The following is an 18,425-nucleotide window of genomic DNA, read 5'->3' on the forward strand; positions in this document are numbered from 1 at the left end:
GTCTGTAATGGGTAAAAGGGAAGTTAAGAGATGTTATGCTACAGCAGTGGATAGGAAAGCTGCATCTGGAGTGCCTTGGGGTTAAATCCCAACAGGTTAGCAGGATGATTGACAGGAGGCCAGGGTCTTATGGTTCAAGCCAGCCAGAGCCCTAAGGCCATATGCTTACAAATGGTTAAGATAGTCAGAGGGTGGAAAACAGAAGATGAAAATGGAATGTTTTAAAATGTTATGTATTTATCTGAATGTACTATATTTGTCTGACTGAAGGAATGTTTTCCCTAGTCTGGTATAAAAAAAACTTGCATGTATGATGGAAATAGATATTGGGTATTATGAAAAAACAGAAAATGTGTAACTCCACCCATCAGACAATACTTGAATGGATATGCTAAAAGAGGAAATAGTAAATGAGGCTTATGCCAAAAGCCTGTGAGTTCAGTAAATTTACATTTGAGAGACAATTATATTGGACTTTGGTTGAGAGTACCACAATGATTGAAGGCTTGATTGACCAAAGAGCTGCTTGGTGAATGTGATGGTTAAGATTATGTGTCAACTTGGCTGGGCCGTGATTCTCAGTGTTTATATATTATCACTCCCATGATGGGATCTGCTGTGAGTAGGCAGCCAGTTGAAAGGAATTTTCCATGGCGGTGTGGCCTTCATCCACATATGAGCAGACATTCTGGCTTTTTGCTTGCCCTGGATCCTGCGGCTGCCTCCTGTTCATCTGACCTGTGTTTCTTGGGACTTGAGCTATCAGCTTATTTGCCAATCTTGGGATTCATCGATCTTCACAGCCTGTGAGTAAGAGCCCTGCTGTCCAACCTGCCCATCTTGGGTTCACCAGCCCCTGAAGCTATGTGAATCGGGAGAAGCCTCTATTTTGATCCACGGACTTGGGACATTCCAGTCTCTACAATCACGGGAGCCATTTCCTTGATACAAATCTCTCTCTATGTATATTAATATGCTTTACTAGTTTTGCTTCGCTAGAGAACCCAGCCTAAGAATGTGAATGAACAGTAAAAGAATGCCTGTGTGGGGCACAGCACTATAGAATCTGAAGGGTGTGTTGAAATAGGGCATGTCAGTGCCCATCAGGAGAACCCCCTTCCAAGAGTGGAAGTTAATGGGAGCTGGTGAGTAGGTAGCTCAGTATGTCCACTTGAGGTGACCTCCTGGGTCCATGAGATGAGTGGAAGTGGGGGACATGCAGCAATGAAGAGATGGGCTGTTTGGACATGTTCCTTTGCCACTTGTTGACCTAGCCCCAGATGGCTAGGGATGAGCAAGAGAGAGAAGGGGCTGGCTGGTCTGAAGTACAGGGAGGTGTGTGGACTCCCAATGCTATGGCTGGTATCCACTGACCTGGCTTGAATAGCTAGGGATGAGCTGACCCCAACTGGATGGGGATGAAGATGAGCTGACCCCAACTGAACAGGGATGTGGTGATCTGGCCCCAGGTAAGGGGGGAAGAGAGGGAGACGTTTGACACTGTGAGTTGGTGTAGATTGCTACAATTTGATGGCTTTCTCTGGACTGGACTTTGTCTATGAATGCTGATGCTCAGAGTTCCAACCGGAACAGAAGGAGCATTCTTAGTTCCAACCGGACTAAGGAGCATTCTTGTCTCCTCAGAGTACTGGTTTGATAGGGATGGGCAGTTTAAACACTGGCTGTCCAAAATGGGGGGAGATAAAGTCACATTAAATTACTAGCTTACACACTTTCATGAAGGGGCAAGGGAGGATCCCCAGTGAATAATTAAAACAAACAACAATAACAAACCCATTGCCATCAAGTCAATTCTGACTCATATTGCTATTTTTCCTGATGAGCCTGGGAAAGAGAGGGTGGGGGGAAATCCTGATATGAAGATCGTTGTAGTTGTAAATATTGATTGTTAACATGGCTAATTGTGATCGTAAAAAACTGTAATTATAGAAATTGTAACTGAAAGAGTGCCTGAGGGGAGTCACCGTTGGGCTGGAGTACAGTGGCCAAACCTAACATTTCTTGAGGGTTTTGCTATGCTGATAACTTGAGAGAGTCAGAGCAAGGGAATAATATTCTCTCATTTTATCAGAGGCCAGAAAGGGTGGAGCCAAGAGGAACTTTAGGGGAGCCTGACCAGATCAGATGGGCACGTGCAGCAGACCCGAGTAGTTGGTGCCTGAGTGACCTTGCCCTGAGAGTTTTTACCAATGGATGGACTAATTATTAATGAATAATTTGGACTGGTAAAATATATATGAAAGAACCTATGAAGAAAAGGCCAGAGGGTGGATTGTGGTGAAGTGAGTACCTTTATGCGGACTATGGTGAAATGAATTCCTTTATGTGGCCTTTACCTTGGTTCTTTGGAAAACAGCTTAAGAGATTTTTCCCCAAAGTCCTGAGGAGTTATCTCTGCCCTAGTTTTCTACCCCAGAGGATTTGTTACTTTTGCCCAGGTTGATAGACCTTTTCTGGGTAAGCTGTAAACAACTTGTTTTTTATACTTTCCTTCTGGTCCTGGGCTGCAGCCTGCCCTGTGATTGGTATGCACCTTGCAGGGATTGGTCAGTAGACTCTGCAAATGAGGCGAGCTGTAGCCCAATCATGCCTACTATGCAAATGAAGTGTCTGTGGCCTACCAAGAGGGGATTGGTCAGTTTGTAGCCCTGCTGGGAGGGGCTGTGTCTTGTCAATTTGGAATGTATACACACAGCTCCTTGTCAATTTCAAGGCACGGCCAGCCCCACAGGGGCTTAGCAGACAGAAAGAAGTAAGAAGAGAAGCAGGAGGAAGAAAGCAGAGAGAGGAGGCAGGGAACCTACTAAAAGAGCTGTAACACTGGTCAAGGGCTATAACACTGAGGATGGTGACAGGCCAGGAAGGGGCCCAGTGGCAGATCTGGCAGTAGCAGAGCTGATGGCGACAGGTGACAGGACAAAGAGGAGCCTATTTTCAAGGGGGCCAATTGGAGCTTGTCCTCAAGGGGCCAAGAGTAGCTGAGAAAGCTGTCCTGCACAGAAGAAGGGAGACTTTGTTGACATGCTTCCTGATCCTGATCCTAAGTTGAGTAGCCTGTGATCCTGATCCTGAGTTGTACCCTGTTACTTAATAAGCCACTGAACTGTATGTGTCTTAGTTATCTAATGGTGCCATAACAGAAGTACCACAAGTGGATGGCTTTAACAAAGAGAAATTTATTTTCTCACAGTAAAGTAGGCTAAAAGTCCAAATTCGGGTTGTCAGCTGCAGGGGAAGGCTTTTTCTCTGTCGGCCTTCTCATCAGTCTTCCCCTGGACTAGGAGCTTCTCTGCGCAAGAACCCCAGGTCTAAAAGACACGCACTGTTCCCAGTGCTTCTTTCTTTGTGGTATGATGTACCCCCGTCTCTCTGCCCCCTTCTATCTTTTATATCTCAAGAGATTGCCTCAGGATACAATCTAATCCTGTAAATTGAGTCCTGCCTCACTAACACAACTGCTGTCCATCCTACCTCATTAACATCATAGAGGCAGGATTTACAGCATACAGAAAAATCACACAATACTGGGAATCATGGCCCAGCCCAATTGATACACATTTTTGGGGGGCATAATTCAGCCTATGACAGTATGGTCTGGGAGTTCTGTGTGGCCATTGCAGTGGATTATTGAACCCAGAAGAGATGTAGAGGGTGCCACGGAAGGGACAGATGGTGTCAGAAATGGTAAATGTTTGGAATGTGGAGGTATATCTGATCTCTACCTCATAGGGATCAGCCTTGGGCAGATCTTGATTTGCATTAGCCCTCATGAAGTTAGACAGTTTCTAATGATGCTATTATTACTACTAGTAGCATTTCCAATAGTATTTTTGTAAATCTCAATATGCCTGCTGAAGAGATCGTCACAAAGCTGAACCACGTGATTTAGCTTAAACTAAAAATCCTTGGCCAACTAGTACCCCGGGGCTCCATGTGTCTCTAATCAAATCCCCTGGGCCATTGACAACTGTATCTCACTACAGAAACTCTCTGTTAACTATAAATTGCACAGGAATGCTTTATTCCCCAAGATCAGTGAACATTCATCCAGCCCTCTGGAAGATGAAACCCAGGTACTGAGAAGGCAAGGAACTCACCCAAGCCCTCCTAACAAGTAAATGGCAGAGCTGGAACAAATCCCAGGCAGTTTGACCCCAGAACTCACATTCTTGACCACTGCACCTCTGTGGTCCGGGCATTAAATAGCTTAGAGTGTGGCATGTCCAGAGACCAGCAAGGAGCTCAGGGTACATGGAGGGAAGTGAGGTAAGTTGAGGACTGTTCCCGGAGGGCTTTGAATGTCATATTAAGTAAAAATTTAAAGCCAAATAATTAATTTATCCATTAACATATATTTATTGAGTGCTGAGTTTTAACTAATTGTTTGATATATGGTGCTAAGCACTGGGTTTTTGTGGTTAGTTGCCATTGAGTTGTTAAGGAATATTTTGGCTTTAATGAGACATTCTCTAGAAACATTTAAACCATATATCTATTTCATTTGGGTTTATTCTTCATCCATGGTGCTGTACTAGCTCTGCAGAATTGACTAACTTGGTCAGTTGCTTATCTCATTGGAATAATGAGCCATAAGCATTCTATAGCTCTTGGATACCTGATAGAAGAACCTGTGATACTGAAGTTGGCCAAGAGATGGTAGATATGATCAATCTTTAGAAGAAAAGGGTAAAAACAGTCTAAAATGTTGCTCTGGTACATTAGAGCACCATCAATACACTGGGTTTTTTTGAATGCCTAATTGGCAGTTCAAACCCACCTGCCGCTCCAAGGGAGAAAGATGTGACAGTCTGCATCCATAAAGATTACAGCCTTGGAAACCCCATGGGACAGTTCTTTTCTGTCCTATAGGGTCACTATGAGTTGGAATCGACTTGATGGCAATGGGTTTGGTTTGGTTTAATATCTGTTTGTGATCAGTTGCTAACCTAAAGGTTGATGGTTCAAACCCAACCAGTGGCACTGCAGAAGAAAGGCCTGGTGATCTGCTTGTGTAAAGATCACAGCCAAGAAAATCCTATGAAGCTGAGTTCTACTGTGTAAACACATGGAATCACCATGAATTGAAATCGAGTCAGTGGCAACGGGTTTGGTTTTTGGTTTAATATGTTTAAGGTAGTTTGCAAGTCTTAGAGAAGGTGCTCAAGAAATATTTTTTGCATTAATGAATGGGGATAGAAACAGATGCTAAATGCCTGGTTTCAAGGAGATTGTAAGCTTTATAGGGAATCAAACCACTTCTAATGATAAGTACCAATATAAGGGAGCTTATTGCATTGACTTGACTCAGACACAAGTGTATTGACTAGCTTCAGCTTCTGGGATTAGCATAAAGTTGTGATGTTTGAAGAGTTCCTTCATCTGATGAATACTCTGCAATCTTCTTTGTTGGCCTATATACTCACTAGATTCTAATCTTAAAAAAAAAGAAAGAAATTCAGTAATTATTCTACAGCAAGTCTGTAGGATAAAATTTTGATTTAGAAAGCTTTTGAAATAAATGGTTATTCTGGATACTGTATCACATTTCCATAAAGTCAAAGTCTGTGAAAAGCCATGTCTGTACTTTAAAAATTACATTAACTTCATTCTTTAAAAGGAGCCCTGCTGTTTAATTAGTAGATAAGAACTGCTTTAGGTGAAGGGAAGGACAGTACTCAATACATGGAAGGTCAGCTCAACTGGACTGGACCAAAAGCAAAGAAGTTTCCGGGATAAACTGAATGTTTCAAAGGTCAGCGGAGCAAGGGCGGGGGTTTGGGGACCATGGTTTAAGGGGACTTCTAAGTCAATTGGCAAAATAATTCTATTATGAAAACATTTTGCATCCCACTTTGAAATGCGGCGTCTGGGGTCTTAAATGCTAACAAGCGGCCATCTAAGATGCATCAATTGGTCTCAACCCACCTGGATCAAAGGAGAATGAAGAACACCAAGGTCACACGACAACTAAGAGCCCAAGAGACAGAAAGGGCCACATGAACCAGAGACCTACATCATCCTGAGACCAGAAGAACTGGTTGGTGCCCGGCCACAACCGATGACTGCCCTGACAGGGAGCACAACAGAGAACCCCTGAGGGAGCAGAAGATCAGTGGGATGCAGACCCCAAATTCTCACAAAAAGACCATACTTAATGGTCTTTTTTTTTTTTTTTTAATGGTCTGACTGAGACTAGAGGAATCCCGGCGGTCATGGTCCCCAAACCTTCTGTTGGCCCAGGACAGGAACCATTCCCGAAGACAACTCATCAGACGTGAAAGGGACTGGACAGTGGGTAGGAGAGAGATGCTGATGAAGAGTGAGCTAATTATATCAGGTGGACACTTGAGACTGTGTTGGCATCTCCTGTCTGGAGGGGGGATGGGAGGATAGAGAGAGTTGGAAGCTGGCAAAATTGTCACGAAAGGAGAGACTGGAAGGGCTGACTCATTAGGGGGAGAGCAAGTGGGAGTATGGAGTAAGGTGTATATAAACTTATATGTGACAGTCTGACTTGATTTGTAAACGTTCACTTGAAGCTCAATAAAAGTTAATAAAAAAAAAAAAAAAAGGAGCCCTGGTAGCAAATGGTTAAAGCACTTGGCTTCTTACTGAAAAGTGGGCAGTTCGAACTCACCAGCCACTCCGAGGGAGAAAGACGTGGCAGTCTGCTTCTATAAAGATTACAACCTTGGAAACCCTATGGGGCAGTTGTACTCTGTCCTATAAGGTTGCTATGACTAGGAATCTACTAAATGGCAGTGGGTTTTTTTTTTTTTTTTTTTTAATTCTTCAAAACTGTGATACTTAAACCATGACACTTACATAAAGTTCAGTAGAAGCAACTTTCTGTGCACTGTCATTTTAATGAATTGATTTTAAAAAAAAAAAAAGTCTGGAGAGAGAGAGAAGTGTGTGTGTGTCCCAAACTCTTTTAATAGAACATACGGTAATGTGAGTCCCTGGGTGGCGCAAACAGTTAAGCAGTCAACTACTAGCCAAAAGGTTGGCTCTTGGAATCCGTCCTGACAATCTGCTTCCGAAAGGTCACAGCCTTGAAAGCTCTATGATGCAGGTGTACTCTGCACACATGGGGTCTCCATAAGCCCGAATCAACTAGATGACAAACAACAACAACAACGACAGTGTAGCTTAGGTATGTGTAATGCTGGTCAGTTAGGCGTGTTGCATGTCATGTTTCCCTAGAGTACTACTACCTCGGTATGCCTGTCCTGTTTTCTGGATTCTCAAGCTGCTGTAATTTTTCTCAAGAAGATACATCTGATTGTTCATAAAAGGCTCCTTTAGAAAGGAGCTACTGATATGGAGTAGTCATTCCTTGAAATAAAGCAAAATAATTGGTAATTATGAAAATTAGACTTGGGTATCTGAAGATCGAAAGTTAACCTTGAATGTATTCAGACTCAATGGAAAGGAGTTCATGTAGGTGATGATTACATTCATATTAGCACCCGATCTTTTTAAATGGTTGGATTTACTAATATGTAAACTGAAGGAATAATTTTTTACTAGGAGAATGTGTATCTTGAAGATGTTGAAGATTATCACACTGAATTTCTTGAGCTTAAAAATTTATTGCAGGGAGAGAGCAAAAAACTACACCTCTGCCCCCTCTTTTGTGTGCTAAGAAATGAGTGATATAAAAATAAGAGAAATGAATGAATATTAGAGATCACAGAAACAGAGCCCCTACTGGGTCCTCATGGTGATCAGCTGTAAAGAGAGCGTTGGCAAATCAAATATTATTCTTCACACTTCCTCAGTTTATCTAAGCCTTATCATCATTCCTTCATCCTCACCCCGCTCTTGTCTTCTATTGTCCACCAGTATAAAAAATAATACATTGTACAAATTTTCTTTTTATCTTGCTTATTTTGTTCTTATTTCTCCCACTTCAAGAATCTTCCGATAAGGTGTACTTCACTATCAGAGTTTCCGAGTTGGATGGAACCCTAACACTACTCAAACTTCTTAAATTTGCACTCAGCTATTATACTTGCTTATTTGCATCCTCAGCATGATGTTGCTTTTTGGACAACGCTGTCTACTGCCTTGACCAACTCCCTAATTTAGAGCCCAGATAAAGCTCTCGCATGTCTTGGGTACCGTTCTCACACAGTCGTATTTATAGTTCTAAGCACTGAATCATTCTCCCGTACAACGGGAAGTGTCTTGTTTTCTGAAGCTCTGTGTGGCTTTCTCAAAATTAATTGAAAACACAAGGAAATTTAAGTGTTGTGCTTTACACAGAGAAATCATGTGACTGACTCACCGTCAATAGATAATGTGTGTTGAGTAGAGCTGCTGGGGTGGGGCAGAGGGAGGGGATTTTTCATCTGCAGTAATCAGCTCATTCTCTCCTGCCTGAGTCTTTTATTTAGTATTCCAGTCTTAGACTACAGAATGCCATTTCTCTGGGTGTAACTTAAGAAAAAGAAAAAAAAACAGTTGCCACAGAGTCAGTTCCAACTCATGGCAACCCCATGTGTTGCAGAGTAGAACTACGCTGCATAGTATTTCATGGCTACGACCTTTCGGAAGCAGATGGAGGCGCTTTTGGGTAGGTTTGAACCACCAACCTTTCAGCTGAGGGCCTAGCACTTAACTTTGCACCACTCAGGGACTTCTGCCGGACCCAAATGAGATTGGCCTCATTAGCGCTGTGTGCTAACTGGCATGATCCCCCTGGTGAGTTGTATCCAAACCATCTACCTTTGGCCACACAGATGAATGCGCACTCTACCTTAAGGTCACCTGAAAAGCAGAAGAGCAAAGTTTTTGTCCACAGTACTACCAGTGACTTATGGTACCTTAGCAAATTCTTCATTTTCCATGTTTTCTCCCCATCAAAAACTGCCCTCATAGTGTTTTCATTGGTGGAGAGTGGCTAGTAACTGGTTTTTCTGCTTGTAAGAGTAAATACTACATGTTTCTAGATTATTATTAAATGTCTAACTTAAAAAGGAAAAGCTGCCTGGAAGTTAATGTGTATAGGGAAGTAACACTGAGCTTTAGATATTTCCTAAGTCTGTCCGTGTCAGAATTTGCCTGTGAGCTCTCTGGAACTCAGACTGCACATTCTTACAGTTAACATTCTGTGTCTCTCTTGCTCGTGTCTTCCAGATAGAATTCCTTTTGTTTCCTGTCCAACTCTTATGAAGCCTTCAAGATCTAGCTAATGTATTGCCTATTCTGTGTGTTTTTTTTTTCTTATTCTTCCAAGAAAGCTTAGTCTCCCCCTATTCTGTCCATTCATGTCCACTCGAAATTGCAATGAAATGTTTATATGTGAGTCTTTCGTCTTCACCTAACAGCTTCTCCAGGTTACTCATCTTTTTAAGACCCATAGAGGGCCTTTAGTATATTATTTCAAAGTATGAATAATTTGAGGATCATTAAATGAGAGAGCCCCTATTTCAAAACTATTCCTTTTACCTGGACACTGTAGTTGCCCAGCATTCCCATCATTAGAATCATTCCATAAAAGTTTTGTTTCTAGAAAGCTTTCCATACCATGTGTTATGGGTTGAATTATGTCCCCCAGAATATGTGTCAACTTGGTTAGGCCATGATTCTCAGTATTGTGTGGTTGTTCTCCATTTTGTCATTGTAATTTTGTGTTAAAGAGAATTAGGGTGGGATTATAACACCCTTACTAAAGTCACATTCCTGATCCAGTGTAAAGGGAGTTTTCCTGGAGTGGACCTGAACCACCTTTTATCTTACAAGAGATGAAAAGGAAGCAAGTAGAGAGTGGGGACCTCATACCAACAAGAAAGAAGCACCAGGAGCAGAGCGAGTCCTTTGGACCCAGGGTTCCTGCTTGAAGAAGCTCCTAGTCCAGGGGAAGATTGATGACAAAGAGCTTCCTCCAGAGCCGACAGAGAGAGAAAGCCATCCCCTGGAGCTGACGCCCTGAATTTGGACTTCTAGCCTACTAGACTGAGAAAATAAATTTATCTTTGTTAAACCCATTCACTTGTGGCATTTCTATTATAGAAGCACTAGATGACTAAGATACCATGTGAGCGCTTCACCTGGGTGAACTAATACATTTAGCTATCTGTTAACAAATTAGACAAGAATTCATTGTCAGAGGAGAATAATGATATGAAGGTTTGGAACAAAGACAGTAAAGTTTTGATGGGAATATAGACAAAGTCTATACTGCTTGGAAGAGTTAGAGGGTTGGGTAAGGAAGGAAAGAGAGGTGCTTGTTGAGGGTGGGGGGATACAACATAAAGGTATATTGTACTCTTAAAAGTAGAAATAGGGATGTAAAAAAGAATGTGAGAAACTTGAATGCATCTTTTGCCTAAATTACAGTTTTGCCTATGACTCATCCTGGCTGGACTAAAAAACAGTGCTAAACATGGAGGTGGTTCTGACATTGGAATAAGCCAGCCTCACAAATCAGTGTCATGTGAGTGCTGACAGATATGTGTACGTGGATTTCATTTTTTTCTCCATGATTCAGATCTTGGGTAGACGTCAACAGTCTAGGCTCCCAGTACTTTTGTGTCATGTGGCAGCCATGTTATTTCCAAGCAGACTCCATCGAAAAATGTGAGGAAGGTAGTCAATACCCAGAGCTGTCTTCACCTGGTCCCATTTAAGGAATGATTCATGTCATTAAGAGTCTGAACTGGTACCTTCCACTAATGTGGCAATAAAATGCAGAAAACAGAGTTGCAGTTCCACAGTTGTCTGAGTTGGGAAAGAGAAGCCTTATCCTCTTGAAACATTTTGATGATTCCGTAGAGTTGTTCGCTGGGCTGACATCCTGTTTTTGAGTTTTAATGCCTTAACCCTTTCACTAACCAATTACTTTATGTTTTGAATTTTTTGTTGATACCGTGTGTTTTCATTAATGGAAGCATCCCGAATCATTAAGACTGTCTGAATTTTTGGTAGGTAGCATGGATTCTTTTTTTTCTTGCCCCCTCCCACAAGTATGTCCTAAGTGTTCAGGGGTACAAATGAAGTACCACTAATAATACCCCAGAGTTCCCATCAGGGTCTATTCATACATACGTGTAACAAATAAAAATTTTCAAAATTTCTATTTTTCCTACCAAAAATTCAGACACCTCATACAATACCCTGTAAAAGCGGTAATTTGCAGCACATGCCCATTTCTTCAGTTTCAAATGGTCATTAAAGGCCTCTGCCTTGCGGCAGCATGCACCGTCAGTGGTACAGCAGCTTACCGGTAAACCTTCAGAGGCAGAGAAAATACTTGGTCCCTAAAGGTACCCTTGAGTGCAAAGTGGAAGGAGAAGGGAGTTACTATTATTTCTCCAGAATTTCAGTTGATGCATCACAAATCTTTAAAGTTAAACTTCATATCCTAAATGAAAAAGAAAAAAAAATTCAGTGAAAACATTGGTTGGGTTAGCTGATAATCTAGAGGTGGTAATTATGCAGAAATTCTTAACATGCCAGACAACTGCCAATTAAAAGGTCGATACAGAAAAGGGAAAGAGATTTCCTTTGGACTTTAAATTTCCTACAGGTACCAAAAAAAATGGGAACCCTGGTGGCATAGCGATTAAAAGCTATGGCTGCTAACCAAAAGGTCGGGAGTTCGAATCTACCAGGTGCTTGTTGGAAACCCTTTGGGGCAGTTCTCCTCTGTCCTTTAGGGTCACTATGAGTCGGAATTAACTCAATGGCAACGGGTTTGGATTTTTACCCCCCTCCCCCCCCCAAAAAAACTAAAAACCAAACCTACTGCTGTTGAGTCAAGTTGATAGGACCGAGTAGAGCTGCCCCATAGGGTTTCCAAGGCTGTAATCTTTATGAAAACTGACTGCCACATCTTTTCTCCTAAGGAGCGGCTGATGAGTTTGAACCGCTGACGTTTTGGTTAGCACCCAAGCATTTAACCACTGTACCACCAGAGCTCCTACATGCACAGTAAAGGCAAAGTGTGTGTTCACAAGATAGTGGATTTGTTATTTGTACATGTTTTTCTTCAAATAAAGACCAGAGAAAGACAGGCTGATCTCTTACTTACTCTTTTGATTCCATCCCTCCACCAAAGTACAGTCCTTTCCCAATACATATAAATTATCTGTGTTTTTTTTCATGAGCTATTAAAAAGGCCATGTTTAATACCCACTTACTGATATTAACCCTCAACACTGCAGATACTTGCCTGGGGAGAAAGAAAGTACTGCAGAGCAAAATCTAACATCATAAGCTGCCATCTCCTTGGCCTCCTACAGCTGTGTCTATCTTGTAGCTATTTTAAGTTGCCTTAAATGTATCGAATTTAAAACTCCTTGTTATAGATTTAGAATAGAGGCTTATGTAAAGACAAACTAAGCATTCTTTTTAAGTGTACAAATAACATGTTTTTATACAACTACTGATTTTTAAAAAATTCCTTGCATTTTTATTAGGTACAGTGTTATTTACTGAAATTAGAACATATCAATCACTGCAAGCACTTCACCCAGCACATGTCTGTCCCAAGCTGGTTGCCTGGGCATTACCAAAACAACCTGTTTATAGAAAGAACAGCTGAGTTTATTGCTTACAATAGGGAAGAGGCTGCCTCACAGAGCATCAGTAGTGTCTAGGAGAGGGGAAGGCGAAGTCAGAATTTATTGAGAATTTTGAGTTTGAAATAAGGAGAGTCTTTCAAAGTGGGGGGGGGGGCGGGGGAGGCTTTATTAGTATTGTTGGGTAAGGATCACAAAGAGCCCTGGTGGCACAGTGACTGAGCACTTGGCTGCAAACTGAAAGGTCAGCAGTTAGAACCCACCAGCTCCAGGGGAGAAAGATGTGGCAGTCTAGTTCCATAAAGATTTACAGCCTTGGAAACCCTACGGAACAGTTCTACTCTGTCCGGTAAGGTCTCAATGAGTTGGAATCGACTGGACGGGAACTGGTAAGGATCACAATTCAACAGTCCAAGATGGGTGGAAACAGCAAGGCAATGATTTTGAGGCTACAGATTCAAATCATTTCAAAGCAGTAAACTGTGGATATTCTCCATTGAAGAGTTGATCCAACTTCCTATAATCAACAACCCAACCTAGGCACAAGATCCTAGGAAAATAAAATCATGCTAATAAAGTCAGTAATAGAGCAAAGTCATTTTAATGTAGATGGTAAGCGGCGGGGGGGTCAATTCTCAGTCTCCAGGCTGACTGTGGGGGTAGATGATCTCGGTTCTCAAATCTACTCAGGTTACTTAATTTTGTAATAAGTGAACTGAAGCATTTGGGTTTTTATTTGCAGTTTCTTATTTTTGTAGCAACTTGGCATAAACAACTTTTTTACATTTAGCATTGCTTTGCAATCATTTATCAGTTTATTAACACATTCCTTAAGTTTGGAGGGAAAATTAAAACAAGAAAACTTCCCAAACAAATGTCCACCAACAGTCACCACCAGAGCCCTGCAACAAATGCTGCAAACCCAGAAGGGACAGCAGAGGGAGACTGAACTCTGATTATTTAAAACAGCAACCCATCATTTTTGGGGAATACCTTGTTTCAGTCCTTTCTTCTCCCTGGGTAGTGCAAACGGTTAACAGGATCTCTGCTTACTGCTAACTGAGAGGCTGGGGATGGAGTCCAGCCAGAGGTGCCTCAAAAGAAAGGCCTGGCAATCTACTTCCAGAAAAATCAGTCATTGAAAACCCTACTTTGACACACATGGTGTCTCCAAAAGTCAGAATTCAGTCCACAGCAACTGTTTAGTCTTTTCTTAAGAGGCGGCTGAAGAAGGAATCATGGGTGCTGGGTCCTTCCCAAGAGATAAAAATCCTTTAAAGAGGCAGGAAATTGCCATCTTTTTTAAAAAGTTCAAGCTCTATCTTCACACCACTTGTCTCTTTCCCTTTAAGTTGCAAGCAGGGAAATTGTACAGGACCATTGCAAGCTCCATTTCAGATTCTTTCTTAACCCAGTTCCCGAGTAGGGCATCAATTCCATTAGATGCCTTGGACTTCCGTTTTCTCTCCCGGACACACGTTGGTAGTCACAGTTTCAGAAGCACAGGAGGGTGCATTGGGGCAATGAGGCATCCTTAGCAGCGAAGAGAAGAGGCAGTCTAGGGTGCAAGCACTGAGGATGCTTAACATTTGAAAGAAGTGTGAACACTGTATTTACATTTAAATTAAAATGGCAACTTCATATAGGTTTTGTTTCTGAAAGGTGTGTGTGTGGCACATCTGCTGAGGTCTGTTGTTTATTCATGCTGTAAATCCTTTGAAATGTGTTAAAACGCTTCCCACTCATTATAAAGCGCCTGCCACCCCTGGATTACGACTTTGATGTCACCAATCCTGCTTCAAAGGGTTCTTTCTGGGCTATTAATCACAGTTTAGCCTCTGAAGATATCGCCAGAGAAAACATTTGGACATCTTTGTGCTAGACTTGCTAAAACTTTGAAATCTTGAGTGTCTTGCATATGCACAATTTTACAGCATTTCCTTTCAGTGACAACTTTTTAAGTTTGCTACAGAATCAAATGGTATTGTAGGTAAAAATGCAAACAGATCTCTTCACGCATTGGTTTGAGGAGCAGGGAATCTGAGAGGCTGTGGAGGGTGGGTGGTGGGGAAGCGAGAAGAGTCTGAGTTCAGGCCACTTAGGTCCTTCAAAGGTAAAAAAGAAATCCAGAGTTCAAAAGGGGGGTGTCTTATCTTTTTTTTTTTTCTTTCATCGTTCATTAGATTAACTGCTTGGATTAACCGGTGCTCGCAGTAGCAGATTGGTGAGGGTCCCTGGTCTTATCTTGCCTACTGCTCTCTGCTTTGAGTCTTGCATATTCAGAGCAAGTAATAATAAGTACTCGCTAACATGCATTGGGCACTTACCAGGACCAGCCCTGTGCTAACAGTGCTTTCTGTGAATTATCTCCTTGAATCCTCAAGACAACAGATGAGAAAAGAATTAACTTGTTCAAGGTCACACTCCTCCACTCTCACCCCCTGCAAGCAGCAAAGCTCCACTGGGCCCCCAAGAGTCAGCACTCCCTCTTTTGCTGGTGCACTGGGGGTGGCCCGGTTCCTCCCTTCAGAACAAAGGATCTTTACTGCCTGACCTGCTTATAGGCTTTAACCCCTTGCAGTGGTGTCCTCCATTGTCCACCTTCTGTCTCAGAAAACTCCTTTCAGCATCTTTTTTCTTGCATATTGATCTTTTCAATGACCTGCAGTCCTCTAGTTGGAGACTTCTTTTGTTGTTTCTTTTTTGATTATGAAACCAATAAAAATTCAATCTATATTTGTATTATAATTTGTTTATAATTTATATTATTGAACCTTTCAAATTCAGATTTTCCCCAATTTTCCAAATTCAGAACATATCATTTGGAAATTTGGAAAAATGAGAACACAAAGGGGAAAATCGTTCATTATCCTATTTCTTAACTTTTCCTTCAATTTAAATTCTTTGTTCTTATGCAGGTAACTTGGCCCAAACAAGAGCCAGGATAACAGCTGCTTCAAGGTCTTTGCCTCCACATTTCAGTGCTGGGCGAGCCAAGGTGAGTAGCAGGTTTGCACTCAAAATGATGTAGGCCAGGGGGGTGCTACTGCCCCTGGGATAATACTAGGATGGGCAACATTAGTTTACTTCACCCGGTCAACTATTGGGCAGTCTGATAAAAGACATCCAAGGCAATTATGTTAGAAATTTGAAACATTATCGTGGAATCCTTACAGTCCTGCTCCTCAGAAGCACCACTTAAGATACAGAACACTAATACTTGAAAATAAAGTCCATTTAGGAAGAAACAGAGCATTTTTTCTTGAGACCATTGCCAACCTAAAAAAAAGTTGCCATCAAGTTGATTTCCACTCATGGCGACCCACATTTGTATCAGAATAGAACTGTGCTCCATAAGGTTTTCTGTGGTTAATTTTTTTCCAGAAGTAGATCACTAGGTCTTTCTTCTGAGGTTCCTCTGGGTGGACTCAAACCTCTAACCTTTTGGTTAGCAGTTGAGCTGTGTTAACCCTTGGTATCACCCAGGGACTCTACCAACCAACTTACAGGGAAGGATATCAGTGACTAAAGGGAGCTGGCAGGGAAGACAGAAACCAAAATGTCTTCCTCTTACTGTGCTTTGCCCTCTGAAAAATGAGTTATATCTTTGTCTATGGAATGGGGATATAAGAAGGGTTAATAAAAATCCAGTTGTAAAATACTGTTAACTGTTCCACCCTTCCAGCTAATGTTTACCAAGGGTCTCAAGGACTGGCTGGTTAATGTTCACTGTAAATACTAACACCAAAGAACAACTATCTTGAAGGTAATGGAGTAGTAAAATAATCCGGTCACATCTCTAAATTTTCATATGTTTTTAAACATTGCATATTAGACAGTTTATTTCATAAAGAACAAACAAGTTGACCATATATAACAGTGTTGAATATTATCCCAACTTGATACATACATGCGTATCTATACTTATTTCCCCTTAGTGTAGAAGACTTACCTGCACATAGTAAGCGCTCAAATTATTTTTGTTAACTATAATTTTATACTCAGGCTGCTATTAGAATTCATACTACTTTTCAACCTTATCACTTTGTGGCAAGATATTAGGCATATTTAACAAGGGGTATGTGGGCCCCTAGAAGAGATTTATATAGGAATATCAGTGGTTCTTCTGAAAATCAGCCAATAAAAACCCTATGGATGGAACAGTCTGAACTGCAATTGATTATGGGGTTGGTGCAGGGCCAGGCAGCATTTCATTTCATTGTGCATGGGATCACCATGAGTCAGGAGCCTAACAACAACAACAACAATCAGTGGTTCTGGGAATCTCTTGATACTATATGTAAAATTTTGTTTGTGTTGAATATTATGTGTTTGTCGGAGTCACTGGCTTCCACCAGATTCTAAAATGGGTCATGACACAAAAAGGTTAATGACCACTGTGCAGTTTTCCCTGTCAGCCATATTGGTTTCCTTTCCTCAATTAGATTTTTTGACTACTGAACCCTGCCAGCACCTGTTCATCTGCTTTCCACACCTAAAACATCAGCACAGTGTTACCTACCTCCCTGCCCTGTTCAGGCCCTGCCCATGTGACAAGTGTACCCTCAGTATGTGGCATATATCTATGTCATTATAATAATAATGATACAGATAAGATGAAAATGTCTAGAGATTTGTTTTCACTTGGACAGGAAATGAGTTGAAAGTTCTAATTTAGGCATCTGAAAGTATGAAGGATAACAACAGTAATAAAAAATCACCATCAAGTAATGCAGATGAAAAGATGCTCCATGTCTTTTGTCAGTAGAGAAATGAAAATCAAAGCCATAATGAAATACCACTTCACACACACACACCCACCCACCAACACACATGCACGCACACACACACTACGACAGCTATTATCAGAAAAAGATGGAAAAACAAGTTGATGAGGATGTGGCAAAATCGAAACCCTCATGCATTGCTGATAGTTCAGTCACTGTGGAAAACAATTTGGTAGTTGCTCAAAAAAAGTTAAACATAGAATTACCACAGTTAAACATAGCAGTTCCACTCCTGGGTATATAGCCAAAGGAATTGAAAGCAGGGACTCAAGCAGATAACTTGTATACCGATGTTCACTGCAGTATTACTCATAATAGCCAAAAGGTGGAAACAACCCAAGTATCTATCATGACATGAATGGATGAACAAAATGTGGTGTATCCATACAATGGAATATTATTCAGCTATAAAGACAGATGAAGCTCTTACATATACTACAATGCTGGATGAGCTTTGGAAACATTTTGTAACCGGGTAGAAACGCCAGGTTCTTACTCAGCATAACTGGCATTGGCCAATAAACGAGAGAGAGGTGAGAGAACAAGAAAGGCACCTTCATTTCGTTGTATAAGAAAGTGAAGCAGTCGAGGCTGTTGCTGCCAAGACTGCTCACCAAAGGTGGGCAAGCAGGTTACTTTTACAAGGGTTTACAAGTAGGGAGTTGGTACAAGTTAGGTTAGCAGCATTCTTAATCATACTACACAGGCACAATGAGGTTTTCATATAACCTCCAAGCAAAAGCAGGATTCAGATGCAAAGGTGGGCGGGGGGGGGTGGGGGTGGGGGGAAGCCCAGGAAAGAAAATGATGTTGCAGTACAACACTGTAGGGGAGGAAGCCAGGTAAAGAATACAGCGCTGTGGGGGCTCTGTCTCAGTTTTGCTGAGTGAAATAACCCAGACAGAAAAAAGAAAAATAGGATTCCATTTAAATGAAATAACTAGAATAGGCAAACGTGTAGATAGAAAGTAGATTAGTGGTTACTATGGGCTGAGGAGAGGGGGTGACTGTTTATTGGGTGCAGAGTTTATTTTTGGGGTGATAAAGAGTTTTGGAAACAAATAGTGGTGATGGTTTTACAACATAA

At 41.5% G+C, this 18,425-nt stretch overlaps 1 protein-coding gene across 1 annotated transcript in view; it reads left to right on the forward strand.

Annotated features, from left to right (window-relative positions):
* MYO3B (myosin IIIB) overlaps positions 1–18,425 on the forward strand; it is a 575,113-nt gene that overhangs the window by 296,551 nt on the left and 260,137 nt on the right. Inside the window, 1 exon segment of the mRNA XM_049887401.1 lies at positions 15,470–15,549. Within this exon segment, the coding sequence (XP_049743358.1) occupies positions 15,470–15,549 (80 nt within the window).

This window comes from Elephas maximus, chromosome 6 (assembly GCF_024166365.1).
Source record: "Elephas maximus indicus isolate mEleMax1 chromosome 6, mEleMax1 primary haplotype, whole genome shotgun sequence".
NCBI lineage: Eukaryota > Metazoa > Chordata > Mammalia > Proboscidea > Elephantidae > Elephas > Elephas maximus.